Consider the following 17,193-nt stretch of genomic DNA (forward strand, 5'->3'; position numbering starts at 1 on the left):
TTAAATTAGCAATTAGAAATAGGATTGTTGCCTACTAAATAAATAAATAAATAAATAAATAAATAAAAAGAAATAGGATTGTAGCCTGATAGATGTATGCATCCTCTACGTCCGGAAGATTCCATATCTAAATATTAGAAAGTTGTTTGCCAACGTGTGACCTAAGTAATCATAACATCATTTCTTTCAAATCATTGTTGGTGCCACCGCCATGCTAATCCAGGATAAGCTTCAATTCATACGCAACCTGCAACTTTGTAACACTTGTTAGCTCATAAAAACTTTCTCATCATAAAACAATTCCTTCGTTCACACACACACACACACACACACACACACACACATATATATATATATATATATAGTTGGCGGTAATTGCAACACCTGAACATGCTCTGGGAGTCACATATAACATTTTACCAATATTTTATCATCTTAATGGAAGCTGGAAAAAAAAGGAAAAGTTGAAAATTTCAGATACCAATATAGTACAAGATTAACTCCGCAAATCCACCCAACCATCTGGCCAATATAGCGTGCACAAAGTATGCTTACAGACCTACGTTCTTAAGAGAAAAATACTTAACTGCTGCCCGGTGCTTCCCCGGGGTTTATCATATGAAACGACTCCGAGTCCATCGAGCCAACGACTCGCTTAAAACTCGCCCTGAGGAACATGAGGTCCCCGTCGCCGGACTTGGACTCGCCGGGGAGAACTCCGGCGCCGACCGATATCGACTGCATGAGCTTAAATACCGCCGCATCCCCCTCGCTCATCTGCCGCCGGACGGCGAAGCCCATCTTCCGGCCGTTGCAGTACATCGACCACGCCGACACGCCGAAGAGCGAGGCGGAGCGGGCGCGAGCCCGGTCGCACTCGAGCGCGATGCGGAGCAGGCCGTGCTGCATCTCCCGGGCGAGGTAGGCGGTGGGGACGGCGAATTCGAGGAGGAGGAGTGGGGCGGCGGCGCGGGAGGAGGAGGAGGAGTCATCGTGGAGGCAGAAGCTGACGCGGCCGCGGCGGTAGCCGAAGAAGGTACCGGTGACGGTGGTGGTGGAGGAGGGGTGTCGGAGGAGTCGTCGGCGGCGGGCTGGAAGCCGCAGCATGGGACCATGCACTCGACGAGGGAGCGGAAGGAGCGGCGGAAGCGGACGTCCTTGGTGCAGTCGACGGCGGTCGACGTGTCGATGATGCCGAGGGGGCCGCCGTGGCTGCCCAAGTCTATCATTCTCATCTTGTTTGATGGATTGCTTATTTTGAGCAACAGAGAAAAAGAAGAGGGAGAGAGGGAGGGAGTCAATAGGAGGGATGGATGGGTTTTTAATTATGTTATCACCTTTGAGGCTTAGAGAAGAGGAGTTATAGGAGGGGGAGGTGGTGAGGTGGGGAGGTGGGGAGGGGTTTAAATAGGAGGAAGGAAGGAAAGAAAGAATAAGAATAAGTAGGGGGTTGGAAGAGAAAGAAAAGGAGTGGAGGGGGTGGGGCGAAGTGTGGGCCGGGAAATCATGGAGGAAACGGGGGGACAATAATTCTGCCCACGAGGGGTGGGGGAGGGAGGCGCGTGCGTGGCGGTGGAGAGGGCACGGACTCGAACAAATTAATGCCGTTCATAATGCCGTGTTTTCTTGGAAAAGATCTCTGAACATATATATATATATATATATATATATATATATATATAGGGAAGTAGATATTAATTATTTCATGAGCCAGAATAATTAATGATTTAGAGAAAATTTATCAAGAGATGGATATTAAAAGTAGTGTTGTTATTTTTGACAATTTTCTATGGTGATCTAAAATGTGGTACAAAACAAGTTGTCGTGATTTAAAAGAGCTCCCGGAATCATTTGAGAATTATTGAACAATGCATAAAATATCAAGTCTTGTCGTGCGCACATCCCCGCTATGCTTGTTCTTGGAGGAGATCTAAGATTCAAATCTTGGATATGTGTTGAAAACTTAAAAATTGATACATCCTTTTACTAACAACAAACAACTCAAGCTTTGGAGAGCATGTTGCAAGTCATATGGTATCAAAGTTAACAAATATTTATTCAAATTCTATTTAAATTATTTTTTTGAGTTCATTAGTTAGGATAGGCAAATGCTTCAGGGTATATGAAAAATTGATCTATCCCACCACTACGAATTTAGCATCTCCGTCATTCATCAACTCCTTGTATTTGGTAACAGATCTAATAAATTACGCTGCAAGTCCACATAATAAGAGCCTGTAGCATTACTCATCAAGATTTATATGATCCAAGATTTTACATTATAAAAAGCTTGACTTGTAACGGACCAAGGCTACTCCTAATTAATAACCATACTCCTCTATCCAGTAAGTATAAGTTCTTTTTTCGAATCTTGGTTAGTGCATCTCCATGTATTATAGTATGGGTGAGCTTTCCTTGTTTTCTTAAAAAAGAGGGGCAAAAAAAAAAAAGCTTAGCTTAAGTGGAATCTTTCACCTTTTAGAGAAAGATTCTCTCGTGCAGACACAAAATATTGGTTTGATTTCTTCTCCGATTTTCACTAGATTTTAACCACTTCTAGTTCAAAAAAATATTATTCGATATTTCATTAGATATATTTTTATTTTAACTAATACTATTTCTTATCAAATAAGTAATAATAGCCGTTATAATTTATATGTTAGCAATCTTAGCTCATTTTCAAGGGAAAACACTCCAAGACTAAACTGGTTAGACAACACCCCCGCTATTGGTGGCTGCCGAGGGGGGGATTGGTGGTGCTGAAACTTGGGAAAAGAAGGGTGGGGAAGGGTGAAGAAAGGTCCAGCTGTTGATGAGATGAAGAAGAATTTATTGGAAAGGGAGGTGGTAGAAGTAAAACACCGCAGCATTGTGTAGGCTTCTTTATAGGCAACTCTGTTCCCACGAGCATGTGGGCAAACGATGGAATGCAACAGGTCATAGGCTGTGAGAAACAAAATGGAAAAGGTCATCTCACATTTCTTAGCCCTAATAAAATGTGGTTAAGTGGTCTAGAAACAAATTTTTATTTCCTATTACTTTAATTTTATTTATTTTATTGGTAGTGCATCTCAGTTGCCCTATATTTTTAATCTCACATTTCATTTTTATTTTTAATTTATTTTATTTTAGATGTCAAGATGAAAATTCCTATAACATTTATTCAAATTTAAATTTTTTGAATTATTTTTAGTTAAATATTCATTAGTAGAAATTTATAAAAATTTATCTCTAGTTACATTCTATCTAGAGCCCTTGCAAGTTGTTGATTATATGTGAATAACTATTTTTTGGTCCTATCTATTTTTTTGTCACTTTACCTTTGAACAACAATTAATGTTTAGTGGTTGCATGTAACAAACTTTAATCATGCATGGTCTCGGGTTTACAAAAAATTTCATGCAAAGTCTCGTTATTCGCTATTTGGCACCCCAAGTTATTATTGTGGCTTAATGATTTGTAATGCATGGAAATGATTATTGGTAGTGGATCTCAGCTGCCTCACTATCACATGTCGGTGGATAGTCTTCGTACCTTCAACTAGCTTGCCGTAATTGATCTAAATACAAAAACAAGGGTACCTACCAAATATTTCGAGGCCTAAATGGTTTGCAATTGATTCATACTATCACACTATAAGATGAGGAGTGGTAGGTAGCTAGGTAAATGGATGATTAACACAAATAATTTTCTTCTTAACTTAAAAAGCACCAATAATATTTAACCTATCATTGATTAGTGAAAACAGAATTGTTGCAAGCTAGTTTAAAAATCGCCTCACAAAAATTATTATGTAATAGAGCTAGAACCAACTATTAACCACCAAGGCACCATTTCATTTGCATATAACCTAAAATAAGCATATTAGGTTCATTGATTTAGTTTCATTCATCTAAACAATGCTTTTGAGGTGAATGGTCATTTTTGTAATTTCAAAACAACTGAAAACTATTTTTCTCAGGTACTCATTTGTGTGGCAAAAAATATTCAGCCATGATCTTCTACGCATTACAGAATATTGTGAATCCTGATTAACAGCCATCAGAAGATAGAAGGCTATCAAATAAAGCATGCCGTGATGATACAATATGCACTCCTAGACTGCTTTATTTGATAGTTATCTATTTATAGCTGCACAAATATTTTATTTTGCTGTACCATGCGTAGTACACCACAGAGAATCCATGCTTAAAAATATTCTCCATTTTTAATTCAAATATTCTTTACAAGCTTATGTGCAAACAAACGAAGCCTAAGATGGTGTGACCTTACATGAACAGTGCTCGTCTACGTGTGGGACTCCAGCTTTCGATCCAACATCATTTCTTGACCTCCTAAATAAAAAAAGAAAGAGGCATGCATGCATGAACAATGATGGAGGGGACCAATTCAGGCGTGACCGCTGCATGTTCCGACGAGCTTTGGGTCAAAAGACTGCAACCCTCTATGGCGCAACGAAACAAGTTGATGAAGAAAAAGGCTTGTGGTCCTCTCTCTCTCGCTCGTGACATGGGCCTTAGGTCACACATGCAACATAGCTATCTTGGGGTCCATTTCCACACCCCTGTTCCTCATGAAGTGTCTCAATTCCATTCTAGGCGCATAAGTTTCTAGATACTCATGGTGGATCTTTTTACCGCCCACTTCCTTGGATTCCCATAATTCCATTCCTCTCTTTGCAAATAAACTTGTATGTATGGAGAGTTGGGGTCTAACATGGACTCCAACCACCTTTATTAATGGAAGAAGTTTAACTCCACCATCAAGAGAGCATGGAGTTGAAGGCAATGCAATTTAAGAACCAACAATTCAAGGAAACTAAATGATGCAAGAATTTCCCATGCCACAGCAGCTAGGTTGTAGCCAAACTTGGCAGGACAAGTATAGATAGATAGAAAAAGGTTTATGTAGCAGATAAGAGATCAAGGCAAATATGTGGTGCCGATCATAGGATTGGACTCGACATTTTCCATTAAGTTTTTTGCCCCTTGAGACATTGTCTTATTTTACTCGGAAAAAAGGAAACAAATTGTCTTCTACTTTTCGAAATGGAAAAAAAAAAAAATGTTCATGATATTCTGGAAGAAAGAAGCCAAAGAATTATGGACTTGGCAATGCAAAGCAAACAGCGTTGCTCTCAGATGGTGAACACTCAGTGGGCCATTACCAAAATCATTGCATGAGTGGTCCTGCAAATGGGTCTAGTTTTAAGCTCATGAGATTTTCAGATATATTTGTCTTTGGTCCACATGATTAATTGCCGTCGAATCATAATCGAATGAACGTAATCACTGAGATCAGATACTGATGGATGCTGTGAATGTTGCTCGGTTAACATCATCCAGATGGGAACCTATAGCCATCAGTTCACGTGGAAAGGGATGTATCATGCCCCCATGACTGTGAAATTATTCCTTTAGTGATTGAGTGACTGGTGTCTGGTATTCCATCAACTTCATCAAGTTTAATTTGTCATCTAACGATCATCAATGTCGACGATAACATACATTTGTTCAACCCTTAGATGCTTCGAGAATGATCTATGAATCGGCCATGTGTAGAACTTATCTATTCCTGGCCTTTCATGGTCTTTCTTCTTTCAAGGAATCAATTCATTAAGACTGATGCTAGTTAAAGGCTCATACAAATTAGTGGTGTTAGGAAATTGTCAATTATCTTGGGAACTTATTTATCGCCGCACCTCTTTGGGGAATTTCAAAGGCAACTGGCAAATGTGTGGTGGCTAACAAAGAATTTTCGGGCCTTAGTCTAGGGACTCGATTGCCTTGCAGTAAGATATTGGTAATAGTTCTGTTGTGCTAGAAGAGGGCATGCATAAAGAGTTATATGTGACTAGCTTAGCACAATAGGAATATTGTTATTCTTTCATATAAATAATTTATGCCACCACTCAGATCTCTCTTTCATGAAAGGGCCCAAGGCCAAAAAATGCGCTTTCCATCAGAGGAAAGGCTCTTTCTTCACCCACTACTTCAGAAAGAAACAAACTAGAGGGATCTCAATCTCCATTCACTTTTATAAAAGCAGGCTCTCATCTTTTAAATGCCCTCTGTTATAAGAAATGTTTTCCTCATACAAGTTTGTTGGATGCAATCATGTCATGTCCCAATGGGAAAGGATCGGGTGAGGAGAGGAGAATGAAGAGGCTCACAAGGGAATTGAGTGTGTTGTCATGATGGTGGGTGAAGGCACTGAGTTCTTTTGTCATTTTTATCACCATCCATGAGAAATCTAGTTGTAGAGCACCTTTGCTTAGAAGAGGAAGCATTTGTGTGGTGGCATTAGGAATCAAATTTTATTAAACAGAATTAACTAATGCTCAATTATGCTTTGATTCTCTAATGATTTGTGTGAGATCTAAAGCAAGCAGCACCTTCCAGAAATAGTTGCTCCATTCTTCGGTTCTGATCCATTTTCCTGCATTATCCTTTGTTAAAATGTATAGTTCCCACTTAATCACACCTCTTTAGTGGACTTCTTTTATGCTACCTTTGACTTGATTAGGCTAGGATAGTACTTGCTATTATGCAGCAACTTTGCTAATTTGGAGCAGGCATGGTGGACCACAGCGCACAACCCTTCTGCTTTTATGATGCTGATGGTATGAAGTTAGCTTGCTAATTACTCATCTTCTTTGATGTCTCAAAAGCATTTTCTTTATAGAGCTGTTGAGTTACAGTTACTCTGATCCTTGATTACTGTTCTTGGCTTTCCATTTTATATCTTTCTTATGGAGCTTTAAGGTTCTGATGGCGTCTTCACTTAATATGGAGAAACACCTCTTGGTGCTGTGGCACTGTAATAAGTGTGGATGTTATGTTCTTGGATCTGAGCAGTATATGACATGACTATGAAGCAGGTAATAGACAAGGCAGAACCTATTGGAAGCTGTATCATGTCAGTTTTAGCCTATGGACCCTGGTGGTCTGAAAAAGCAGCCATGAGAATAATGTGCTCCATCTAGCCATGAGAGCAATGATGGTCTGAAAAGGGCAGTCATTATATATATACACATACGCATACATGCATATGTATGTGTGTGGTGTTGTTTACCACTATGGTTTCCAAAAGTTTGAAAAAAGCAAGATATGGTTCATCTCTGGGCGCTGCCAGTTTCTTTTCATTCACTGGAAGAACTGAAAAGGCTAACCAAAAGCCAATTATTCATTTCCTTTTGCATCGATGTCGTGGCCTTCAGAACAGAAGTATCATTTCAATCTTTCTTAGGCTTTTTTGTGCTTTGATATAAGATAAAGACTGTGGCAGGGTCACAAGGTATGGACAAGCTAGGCAAAACATTTTGCAGTGCTTTGTCGTGTCTATTTGCACCTGTTTAGCTGGGAAAGTAGGCGTGAGAACGCCATGCTGGAATACAAGAGTTTGGACAAATAAAGGCCTATGAGCAATGTCCTCAACCCTCTGATGAACACGTGGTTCTCATAATCCCTCTATGTGTGGAACATGATGTCCATACCTTAACAACTAGCCCATACATCAAGCAATCAAGTGAGCTTTTTGCTTCTCGGTTTGAACTTCCTTTTAGGTCATTGGGTGTTAGCTAATGCAACTTTTTACCAATTGCTAGCTAGATATAAACAGAGATGTTCATCCATTGATCATCAAATGTTCAGGCATTGATGAAGTATGCTAGCATGTTTAGTTTGTATACAACCCATGGTTAAAGATGAAACTACTGGCACATCCATGAAGATCTATATGGATGTTTTAGTTCCACATCAATTATGTACTCGATAAATCCTGGATGCTTATATAGGATTAAAAAATTTAAATAATATCTTCCACCTAATCATTTTGCATGAGATCCTAGGTTATTATAATATTCATAGAATTGTTTTGCACATACGTGAGCCTATTACTTCTCGGAAACATGGCTTGAACAAGAAATAGCAATGCTAGGCCCTGCAAAAAGTTTAATAGTAATATCTCTGTAAAATATGCTAACTGGATCCTCTGTAATTTCATTTAGTGTAGGCAAAAGTAAATCCATCACCTCTCAATCCTATTGACGCAGCACCGCAACACACTAACGAACATACTCACAGTCCCTAACAGATTGGACTCTAAAAGTTTGTTTGAGTTTTATAGCCTTCATCTGTTTATCTATTCTGTCCACTAGCCCCTCACAAACAGTGTCAGCAGTTTTGGACTCCTGACAAACACACTAACAGTACATAGCACCCCGATCTTCCTCTTCACCATGGCTCTCATTTTCTGTCAAACTCCTGCTGCCACTACACCCGCTACCACTATCCTCAACTTCCCACTATTAAAACTCACAAGAGACAACCATCTCTTGTGGAAAACTCAATGCCTTCCGCTGGTCCAGAGTCACAATCTGCTTGGCGTGGATGATGGGACAGAGCCTTGTCCTCTAGTAACAATCTCAGTTGCTACGCAAGCCATCCAGACTGACGGCTCTAAAGCACCTCCTGTTACTCTTGCAACTCCCAACTCGGCCTATGTTGTGTCGGTGAAGAAGGACCAATAGGCCCTTGACTGGCTCCTCTCCTTCATGAGCAAGTCTATGCTCATCCTGGTGGTGGGCCTCACCTCTTTCTGTGCCATCTGGATTGCCCGCGAATGCACCTTTACTTCGCATTCGCGTGCGAGATCTTATAGCTACACCACCAACTCTATGAGATCCGCAAAGGCTCCTCTTTGATCACTAGTAATTCAGTAGATCAAAGTAGTCTCTGACTTCTTGTTATCATCGGTGAGTCTCTCAACAATATCAATCTCATCATATAGGTTCTCACCGATTTGGACTATTTTTTTGATGCTTTTGTTCCATTCATTACCACAAATCTCACTAACTATAGCCTTGAAGACCTGCATGCCCTCTTGCTGGCTCATGAGACCCTTATGCAAACCCAAGGAAGTTTGCTGCTCCGACCCAACCATTTTCTTCACTGCCAATGAAGCTATGCATTGCACCAACTCTGCCCCTTAGCAACCTATGCAGCCCTAGGCTTTTGCAGCACCTTCCTCGGGTAGACATGGAGGCCGCAGTAGTGGTCATGGCGTGGCCATAGTGGATGGCAGCAGTGGCCTTTGAAGTGCCAGATTGTCGTCAGGTTGGGCATTGTACTCCTGAGTGTCCCCATCGCTTTGATGCCAACATCACCACGGTGGTGCCGCCAGCTGTCAACAAGCATACGACAGCAGTGTACGCTGCTCATGCACCAACTAATCAAGGCAACAACTCAGAAGACATCGCTATCTAGTTCCCAAATTCTGGAGCGACTCATCATATCACTTCGGACTACTATCAACTGAATGATGCGACTTCCTACGCCAGTGCTAATCAGGTGGCTGTCAGAAATGGTGCAAGTTTGTGCATTAGACACGGTAGCCCACCATTATCCCAACTTTCTCTTGTTCTTTTCATCTTAAGAATATTCTTTACGTACCTTCTATTATATGTAACCTCCTTCCAGTGCATCAATTCACCAAAGACAACAATATTTTCATTGAGTTTCACCCTTTCACCTTTTTCGTGAAGGACTAAGCCAGCTAGTACTGCTCTGCGGGCAGCTTAAAAGTAGACCTATCATTTTTTTACTTCTAATAAGAAGAACCTCCTTGTGTACTAGTTGGAGAATGAGTATCCTTGTCACTTTGGCATGATCGCCTTGGTCGCCTGGCATCGAGGACTATTTTGCTTATCCTAACTAGGTACCATCTTTCAGTCCCAAATAAAACTCCTAGTCATCTATGTACTACTTGCCATGAGTCTAAAAGCTATAGGCAGCCATTCCCTTCCTCTCCCTCAATTTTCAGTGCTCCACTTGATTTAATTTTTTTAGATGTTTGGGGCCATCTCTGGTCATCTCGAGCAATGGCTATTGGTATTGTATAACTTTCATTGATGGCTATAACAAGTTTACATTAATTTTCTCTTTAAAGCAAAAATCTAATATTCTTGATACCTTCATTCGCTTTCAAAAATATATTGAATGTTTGTTCGATCGAAAGGTGAAACAACTCCATTTTGATTAGGAAGAGAGTACCGAAGTCTTTCTTATACTAGATTCCATTGGTATTTCTCACCATTTTCGTGCCCACATACACCATAGCAAAACGGTACCACCGAATGTAAATACCGTCATGTGATAGAAATGGCTCTCTCTTAATGAGCAAAGCTAGTGTTCCACATAAATATTGAGATGAAGTGGTCACCATTGTAGTCTACTTAATAAACCACTTCTCCACACCCTTGTTATTCAACATTTCACCTTATTTAAAACTCTTTGATACTCCACCCAACTATGCCTCTCTCCACGTCTTTGGCTATGTATGCTATCTATATCTCCATTCCTACTCCATAAATAAACTTGAGCCCCACTCTCTCTTGTGCATCTTCCAAGGATATAGTGGCTGTCATTGTGCCTATTGTTGCATGCATCTTCCAACAAGCTGCATCTACATAACACGTGATGTTGTCTTTGATGGGCATTATTTTTCCTTTCAAGAAGACACTAATGATAGTGCTCAAGGCATAATGCATTCTATGACTTAGTACAGCCTGCAGGTTCCTCCTCGATAGAGCCCCCTGGCTCAGATGCTCCATCGCCACCACCTACCCTAGACCATCACATGCTCACTGCATCAGACGGCTTTGATGACCCACTATCCAATGTGTCAACTACACCATCCCCAAATCTAGCTGTAGTGCGGGACAATAGCTGTTGTCCTCTACTATCGAGATGGTAGATCGGCCCACTTCCACAACACTTGAGAACCAGCCCAGTGCTGCACCACCAGACGCATAGCCACGCGATCTCATGATCGCTCAATCCAGGGATGGGATTCGGAAGGTATGAGTGATCTCAAATGTTGCTCCAACAGCTGATAAATGGTATACTCTTTCCCATGTTCTCTCTATTACTATTCAACTACCCATGGAACCCACTTGTTTTTTGCAAGCAGCAAAAGACCCTCACTAGTGCGCTACTATGTGTGCCGAGTTTGATGTCCTTCTCCAAAATGGTATTTGGGACTTAGTTCCCCAACATCTAGACATGAATATTATAGACTGTAAATAGATCTTCAAACTGAAGCAGGTACTAGATGGCTCGATAGAGCACTATAAAGTCCGATTAGCTGCTAAAGACTTCCAACAATAATAGGATGTCGATTTTATCAAAATTTTTAGTCCTATTGTCAAAACCACAACAATCTGATTGCTCTTTGCTTTTGCCATCTCCTTCGGATGGTCTCTATGTCAAATAGACGACTCGAATGCATTCTTACATTGTGAGCTAAATGAGACCATCTATATGGAATAGCCACTAGGGTTCCAGCATCCGCACCTTCCTGCTCATGTCTGCTAACTGAAGAAGTCCCTCTACGAATTACGCCAAGCTTCGAGAGCATGGTTCTATCGACTGAGGTTTTTTTTGGTGCAGCATGATTTTTCTGGTTCACAAACAGATACTTTCTTGTTCTTCCATCACAGTGATGTAGACTCTATTTATATTCTAATTTATGTTGATGATATCATTATAATTGGAGGAGATGCCGCTAGTATATCTACTGTTATGTAATTTCTCTAGTAAGAATTTACTATCAGAGACTTTGGATAGGCCCATTATTTCTTGGGCTTGGAACTTAGCTATAGTGCAGCGGGCTGTTACCTCTCCTAACAGAATTATATTTTTGATGTCCTGCAACAGGCTAATATGAGTGAAGCCAAATCGATCTCAAACCCTATGGCCTTTGATGCAGAGCTTTTCTCTCCATCTCTGGCACTGGCAAGATTTATCTTTGTATAGGAGTGTAGTGGGGGTGCTGCAATATGTTATCCTCTCGTACCTGGATGTTGCATTTACAGTCAATAGGGTGTGCCAATACATGCACATTCTTACAAGGCTCACTGGTCGGTTGTAAAATGCATCTTGAGATACTTGAAGTGGACCTTGCACTACAGTTTATAGTTCTATCGTGACTCACCTCGGGTTCCACAGGCGTTCAGCGATGTTGATTGGGCCAGCTCTCGGCCTGATCGTAAATCAACTAGCGGTTATACCATATACCTTGGCAAGAATCTGATCTCTTGGAGTGCAAAGAAACAGGCTACGATTGCCCAATCGAGCACTGAAGCAGAATATAAAGCCATCGCCAACGCAATAGTTGAAGTTATTTGGCTCCAGTCTCTTCTTCGCAAGCTGCATCTACCTCTTGCTAATGTTCCGACTTTATGGTGTGATAATATCGGACTACATATCTAGCTGCTAACTCCATCTTCTATGTTCGCACAAAACATATCGAAATTGACTTTCATTTTGTCCGAGAACAGATAGCTTGCAAGCAGCTTCGGATGTCCTTCATATGTACAAAGGCTCGTAGACATGCACCAAATCTCTCTTCCTCGGCCAAGATTCTAGCAATTTTGCTCCAAGCTTAATGTGATTGCCCCCCCCCCGCCCCCCCCCCCCCTCCATTAGCTTGCAGGGGAGTATCGACGCAGCACCGCAACACACTAACAAACACACTCACAGTCTCCAATAGATTAGACTCTAAAACCTTGTCCGACTTTATAACCTTCATCTGTTTATCTATTCTGTCCAACAGTCTCTAACAAATAGTGTCAGCAGTTTTGGACTCCTAACAAACACACTAACAATCCCTTCAATATGTCGGATGTGATCGACTTCACCGTTGTTCCCATTACCTCCCTTCAAACAGGGTGCTCTGGGCGCTGGCTTTCCATCCCATGCCATTATAAATCCTCAACAAATTCATTCAGTTTAGGCTACATAAATATGGTAAGATGAGTTCATCACAATTTATCCTACTTAGGAATTCTGCAGAATGTAGCTTCTATCCTGAAAACCATGAGCATCTGCATCAAGAATAAAATACGAAGGCCACCGTTTGTCCATTTAAGTTGATGCAACTAATCAAGTTTTGGGAATGGTTTTGCGTGAGTTATGCTCCGATTGTAAATAAGTAAGCATTCATAGTAATGTTCCTTTCTTTTTTTCTTTTTTTTTTTTTTTTCCTTTCTTTTATTTTTTTGAGATGAGAGTAAGCATTCATGGTAATACCATCTCTTCTCTAAAGGATCTTTACTCTGGCTGGGTTCTTTCGCCGACGAACTGGAGGCACAGCTCTTTCCTGGCATTCCAGATCACCAAAGAAGAAGGCTAAAGCTTTAATATAAAGCATCAAGTTTTTTGCCATTTCAAGTCCTTAAGAGTCATGATCAGCAGTGGCAGGATACGTATGTTCGGATTGGATGTTACGTTTGAAGTAGTAACATATTAAACCCATGAATTTGTATTTGGCACATAAATTTGAGGATGTCAACTCGCCGAGTTGCTGAAGTGTCGTATACTGATAGTGATGCAAGAACCTTAGGTTCAATCTTGGACTCAGATATGTGGCAGGCCTATAAAGAAATCTCAAGAACAGATGGTCTCACCCACTCAGCGTCTGTATGGCATATAACAAAGAAAGTCTCATCTATTATTATCTCAAACCGTCAACAATATATAAGATGTTAAATGCACAACGAGGCAAATTTCAAACGACTTGCAATGTGGCCTAAAAGCAGGAAGAAGTGAATTTAGAAAATATTTTCATCCATCATGCATATATTATTTTCTTCTAATCATTTTATCCAAAAGAGAACTGTTATTGAGGACGATGGGATAAAAGTTTAAAAAGGTGCAAGTTTCTCTGAACAAGCCCGTGTTTCTCAACTATGTAATTCTTATGATACTGAATCACCCTTCAGACTTAGGGCTTGAAGGCTGCAACATTTGAGAGTAGTTAACTTCTCAGGGTCTTAAATGAAACTCTGATAGCCTAAGTGCTGCATGCAAAAAATGAATTCTAAGTAATAAACAGCTTAACAAACATATGCAACACATACATACACAGAAACGTGTCAAAACACTACTGATTGTATATGTGGACAAATGTCTAACAATTAATAACGATATGACAGAGTGTATTGATTGGACTCTTAATTATTGTGAAATTACAAGCCTGCTAAGTAGATATTAGAACTTGTAATTGGATTTGGTGATACTTTTTTTTTTTTGTGTGTTTGTTTGTTCTATCGTATTGATGAAGTTCGCCTTCGGCGTTTTTCTTTGCTTAGAGGGTGGATAAAGGTGAAGAAGGTAATTGGAGATAACTTTTCTCTTCTAAAATAAAAACCTATTCCACCAAATTAAATAAGATAAAACTACAGTCTCCCCTATTTGTCCGTAGTGTATAGCTTATTTCTAAAAGGTCGAAATGATATTGTTTGAACATACTTTGGGGAGGCAGGGCAGGGGTTGAACATGAATTAACTGTGATGAATAGCAGTCGTAACAATGTTCATATTAGTCCCAACTATATTTCATTAAACAAAATCTGCTGAGAATGATCGAACTCTTGGCATCCCTTTACGTAAAGGACCTTTAACGAGAAGTTGTACAATAGAAAGAAAGAATTTAATAAAATAAGAAAAGTTGATCCATTTAATGTGAAGATCTGTATGGATGTGTATTTAGTATCACATCAGTTAATTATTCGATAGAGAAAAAAATTAAATACTTATACAGAATCAAAGAACTTAAATAATATTTTTTGTCTAATTTTTTTGAATAAAATCTTAAATTATTGAAAATGATATCAAATTTGATGCAGCTCATAACTTATATGGATTAGGAGATAGTATGGATTCATTAGAGCTGCGATTGTGCTAAATTGATTATTCATCAAAAAAATTTTAGATGATCCAAAAATTTAAATAATATTTTTTTATTAATTTTTTTTGCATAAGATTCTGAATATTACATTTAAACTCGTACAATTTTTGCAAAAAGGTTTAACTTCTCTTCCAATCAGCCCAAAAAATGAATACAGTGTCTTGGATGGCAGGTGACCGCATCCAGATTCTTGGGGACTCCGTAGAGAAACGTGGGCCCAGCTGAACCACACGTGTAACTTGCATGCAAGACCGTCATTTCAGGCAAAAGAGCATTTGAAAATTCCACATGTCAGTAAGGAATAAGAGTAGTCAAATGCTTGAATGGTCTACATAACTTCACACGTACGTGCGTACTTTGGAACGTGTATACTTTGGAAGGCTGGTTGCAAGACGAGAATATCGCGAATAGATGAATCGCTCGGAATGGGAGATTTCTGGGGATAATTATCCAACAAGGAATCGCGCTGACAGGGTATCCTGCGGTAGATGTTTCTCGTGGGATCGTTGAATGGAGCTAAATAAACAAGATGAGACGGAGCAAGAAGTCAAGGGAGGACTGAGAAAGAAATGGGTAAAAATCCATTAATTCCATCGGACGGCGTCATATGGTTTCGTACCATCAAAGTACGAGAAATTTAAAGCGCAGCAAAGTCTCATATTTCTGCTGCGTAGAAACACTGTCACGTTCCGAACCCAATATCCGGATCGGATACGTGATGGCCGCACACTTCTTAGAGCAAGTCCTAAAAAATATGCAAGATCAAAATAAATTCATTTCTCAATTAATGTGCGTTACTTTGCAGCCTTGCTTCCCTTCCCTTCAAAAAAAACATACGTTACTGTGGTTTTATGTTTGCCGGAGATATTTTTAATAGAATCGTGTTCTGACTTACACAGCATAACCTCCATCACATCTATTTTATGGGAAGATATCATGGAGATTAAGATCACTATGCATCATTGTTAAGATTTGGTGAGAGGTAGCTATAACTTCTCCACATTCAAAAATTTTAATCACTTTTTTTTATAAATCTTATGATCTCATCATACCAAGAGTTTGGTATATAATATATAAACTATATGGGGGGAAGTGTGTGTTGGCTAACAGAAACCTGGCTGCACAAAAGAAAAGTCCAAACAACGAGTGGGCCTGTCAAAGCCAACCACATATGTGCCAATTGAAACAGATGCTTTGACTGCAACTTAACCTTCAAAATCAAATATACTGTCATATATCTGGGAACTTAATTTACCCCATTCAGAAACAAATGCCATACCCAAAAAAAAAAAAAAAAAAAAAAAAAATTCCTATATTTTACGATTAAAAAAAAAAAAAGGAAAACCTATTTTAACAAGTCTAATTCATTCACCAAGCTCATCTATGCATGGTGCTAAGCCTCATTCAAGTAAACCAACGACCCACCAATTTAACCGTAAAAAAGCACTCATCCCTGTCTTCTTTTTTTTGATTTAGAATTCCCATGAATGAATTCATCAAATTTCTCCCACCTAAAAATCTTCTCTTCTCCTTCAGACGCTCCACCGACCACCTCAACCGGCATAACTTGATCAATCATCCGCCGCCCATGGCCTCTCTTCTCCTCCGCCGCCGCCAACGCCAAACTAGCCTTGACTGCGAGCGCCGCCATTTCCGAACCCATCAGCCTGTGCTCGAGCTTCGCAACCGGAAGCATGAAATACAACTGACCGAGCTTAAGCGACTGGTTCGAACCCAACGCCGGGATATCGGCATCGATGTAGAGCTCATCAGAGCTGCAGAGAAAACAGGAGGGGTGGAGGGATCCAAGGACCTCATACACCTTAACAGCAGTAGAGTACTCTCTCAGAGAGCCATCCATGCAAACAACTCTGGCCGTGGGAGGCTGAACCCAATTGGTGGTGGCAGTGCAGGAGAAGCAAGACCCCATGTACATATGATCCAAAGGAAAAGCTAGCTAGTATGTGTCACATCCCGAACTCAACATCCGGGTCGGATACGTGATGGCCGCACACTCCTTAGAGCAAGCCCTAAAGAATATGCAAGGCCAAAATAAATCATTACAATCTTATCAACCATAATATTTAATTTCAACAGTAATTCATAAAACTTGCATAATAACAATTAACATTCCTTCAATTCTCTGATCAGATACTATGACACTATTTATCCTTCTGCTCACCCGTAAATCCAAGCCATAGCCAATCTAAGTCATCCTGCAACTCTGAGAAGAAAAAGAAAGATGAAGGGGTGTGAGCTTTACAGCCCAGTAAGAATTCCCATATCACACTGATATAGTAATATAGTCTGAAAATAAGGATAAGCAATAAAATATAAAATCTCATGTTCAATGTCCAGAATAATGCAAACATTCATAAATTTTCTGTCTTGTCAAAATAGATGCATCATCATATATTAACCGGTGAAACACTTTTGTTCAACA

The 17,193-nt window shown here is 40.0% G+C and overlaps 1 protein-coding gene and 1 pseudogene across 1 annotated transcript; both read right to left on the reverse strand.

Annotated features, from left to right (window-relative positions):
- Positions 1 to 452: 452 nt before the first annotated feature.
- Positions 453 to 1,396, reverse strand: LOC105052884 (protein MIZU-KUSSEI 1). Its single transcript, XM_010933862.3, is given in 3 exon segments — positions 453 to 606; positions 609 to 1,064; positions 1,067 to 1,396. Coding segments are annotated over 3 exon segments (672 nt in total). The 5' UTR covers positions 1,236 to 1,396; the 3' UTR covers positions 453 to 559.
- Positions 1,397 to 16,150: 14,754 nt separating this feature from the next.
- LOC105053287 (uncharacterized) lies at positions 16,151 to 16,702 on the reverse strand (annotated as a pseudogene).
- Between the last annotated feature and the right edge of the window lie 491 nt (positions 16,703 to 17,193).

Source organism: Elaeis guineensis, chromosome 10, assembly GCF_000442705.2.
Source record: "Elaeis guineensis isolate ETL-2024a chromosome 10, EG11, whole genome shotgun sequence".
NCBI classification, from domain to species: domain Eukaryota; kingdom Viridiplantae; phylum Streptophyta; class Magnoliopsida; order Arecales; family Arecaceae; genus Elaeis; species Elaeis guineensis.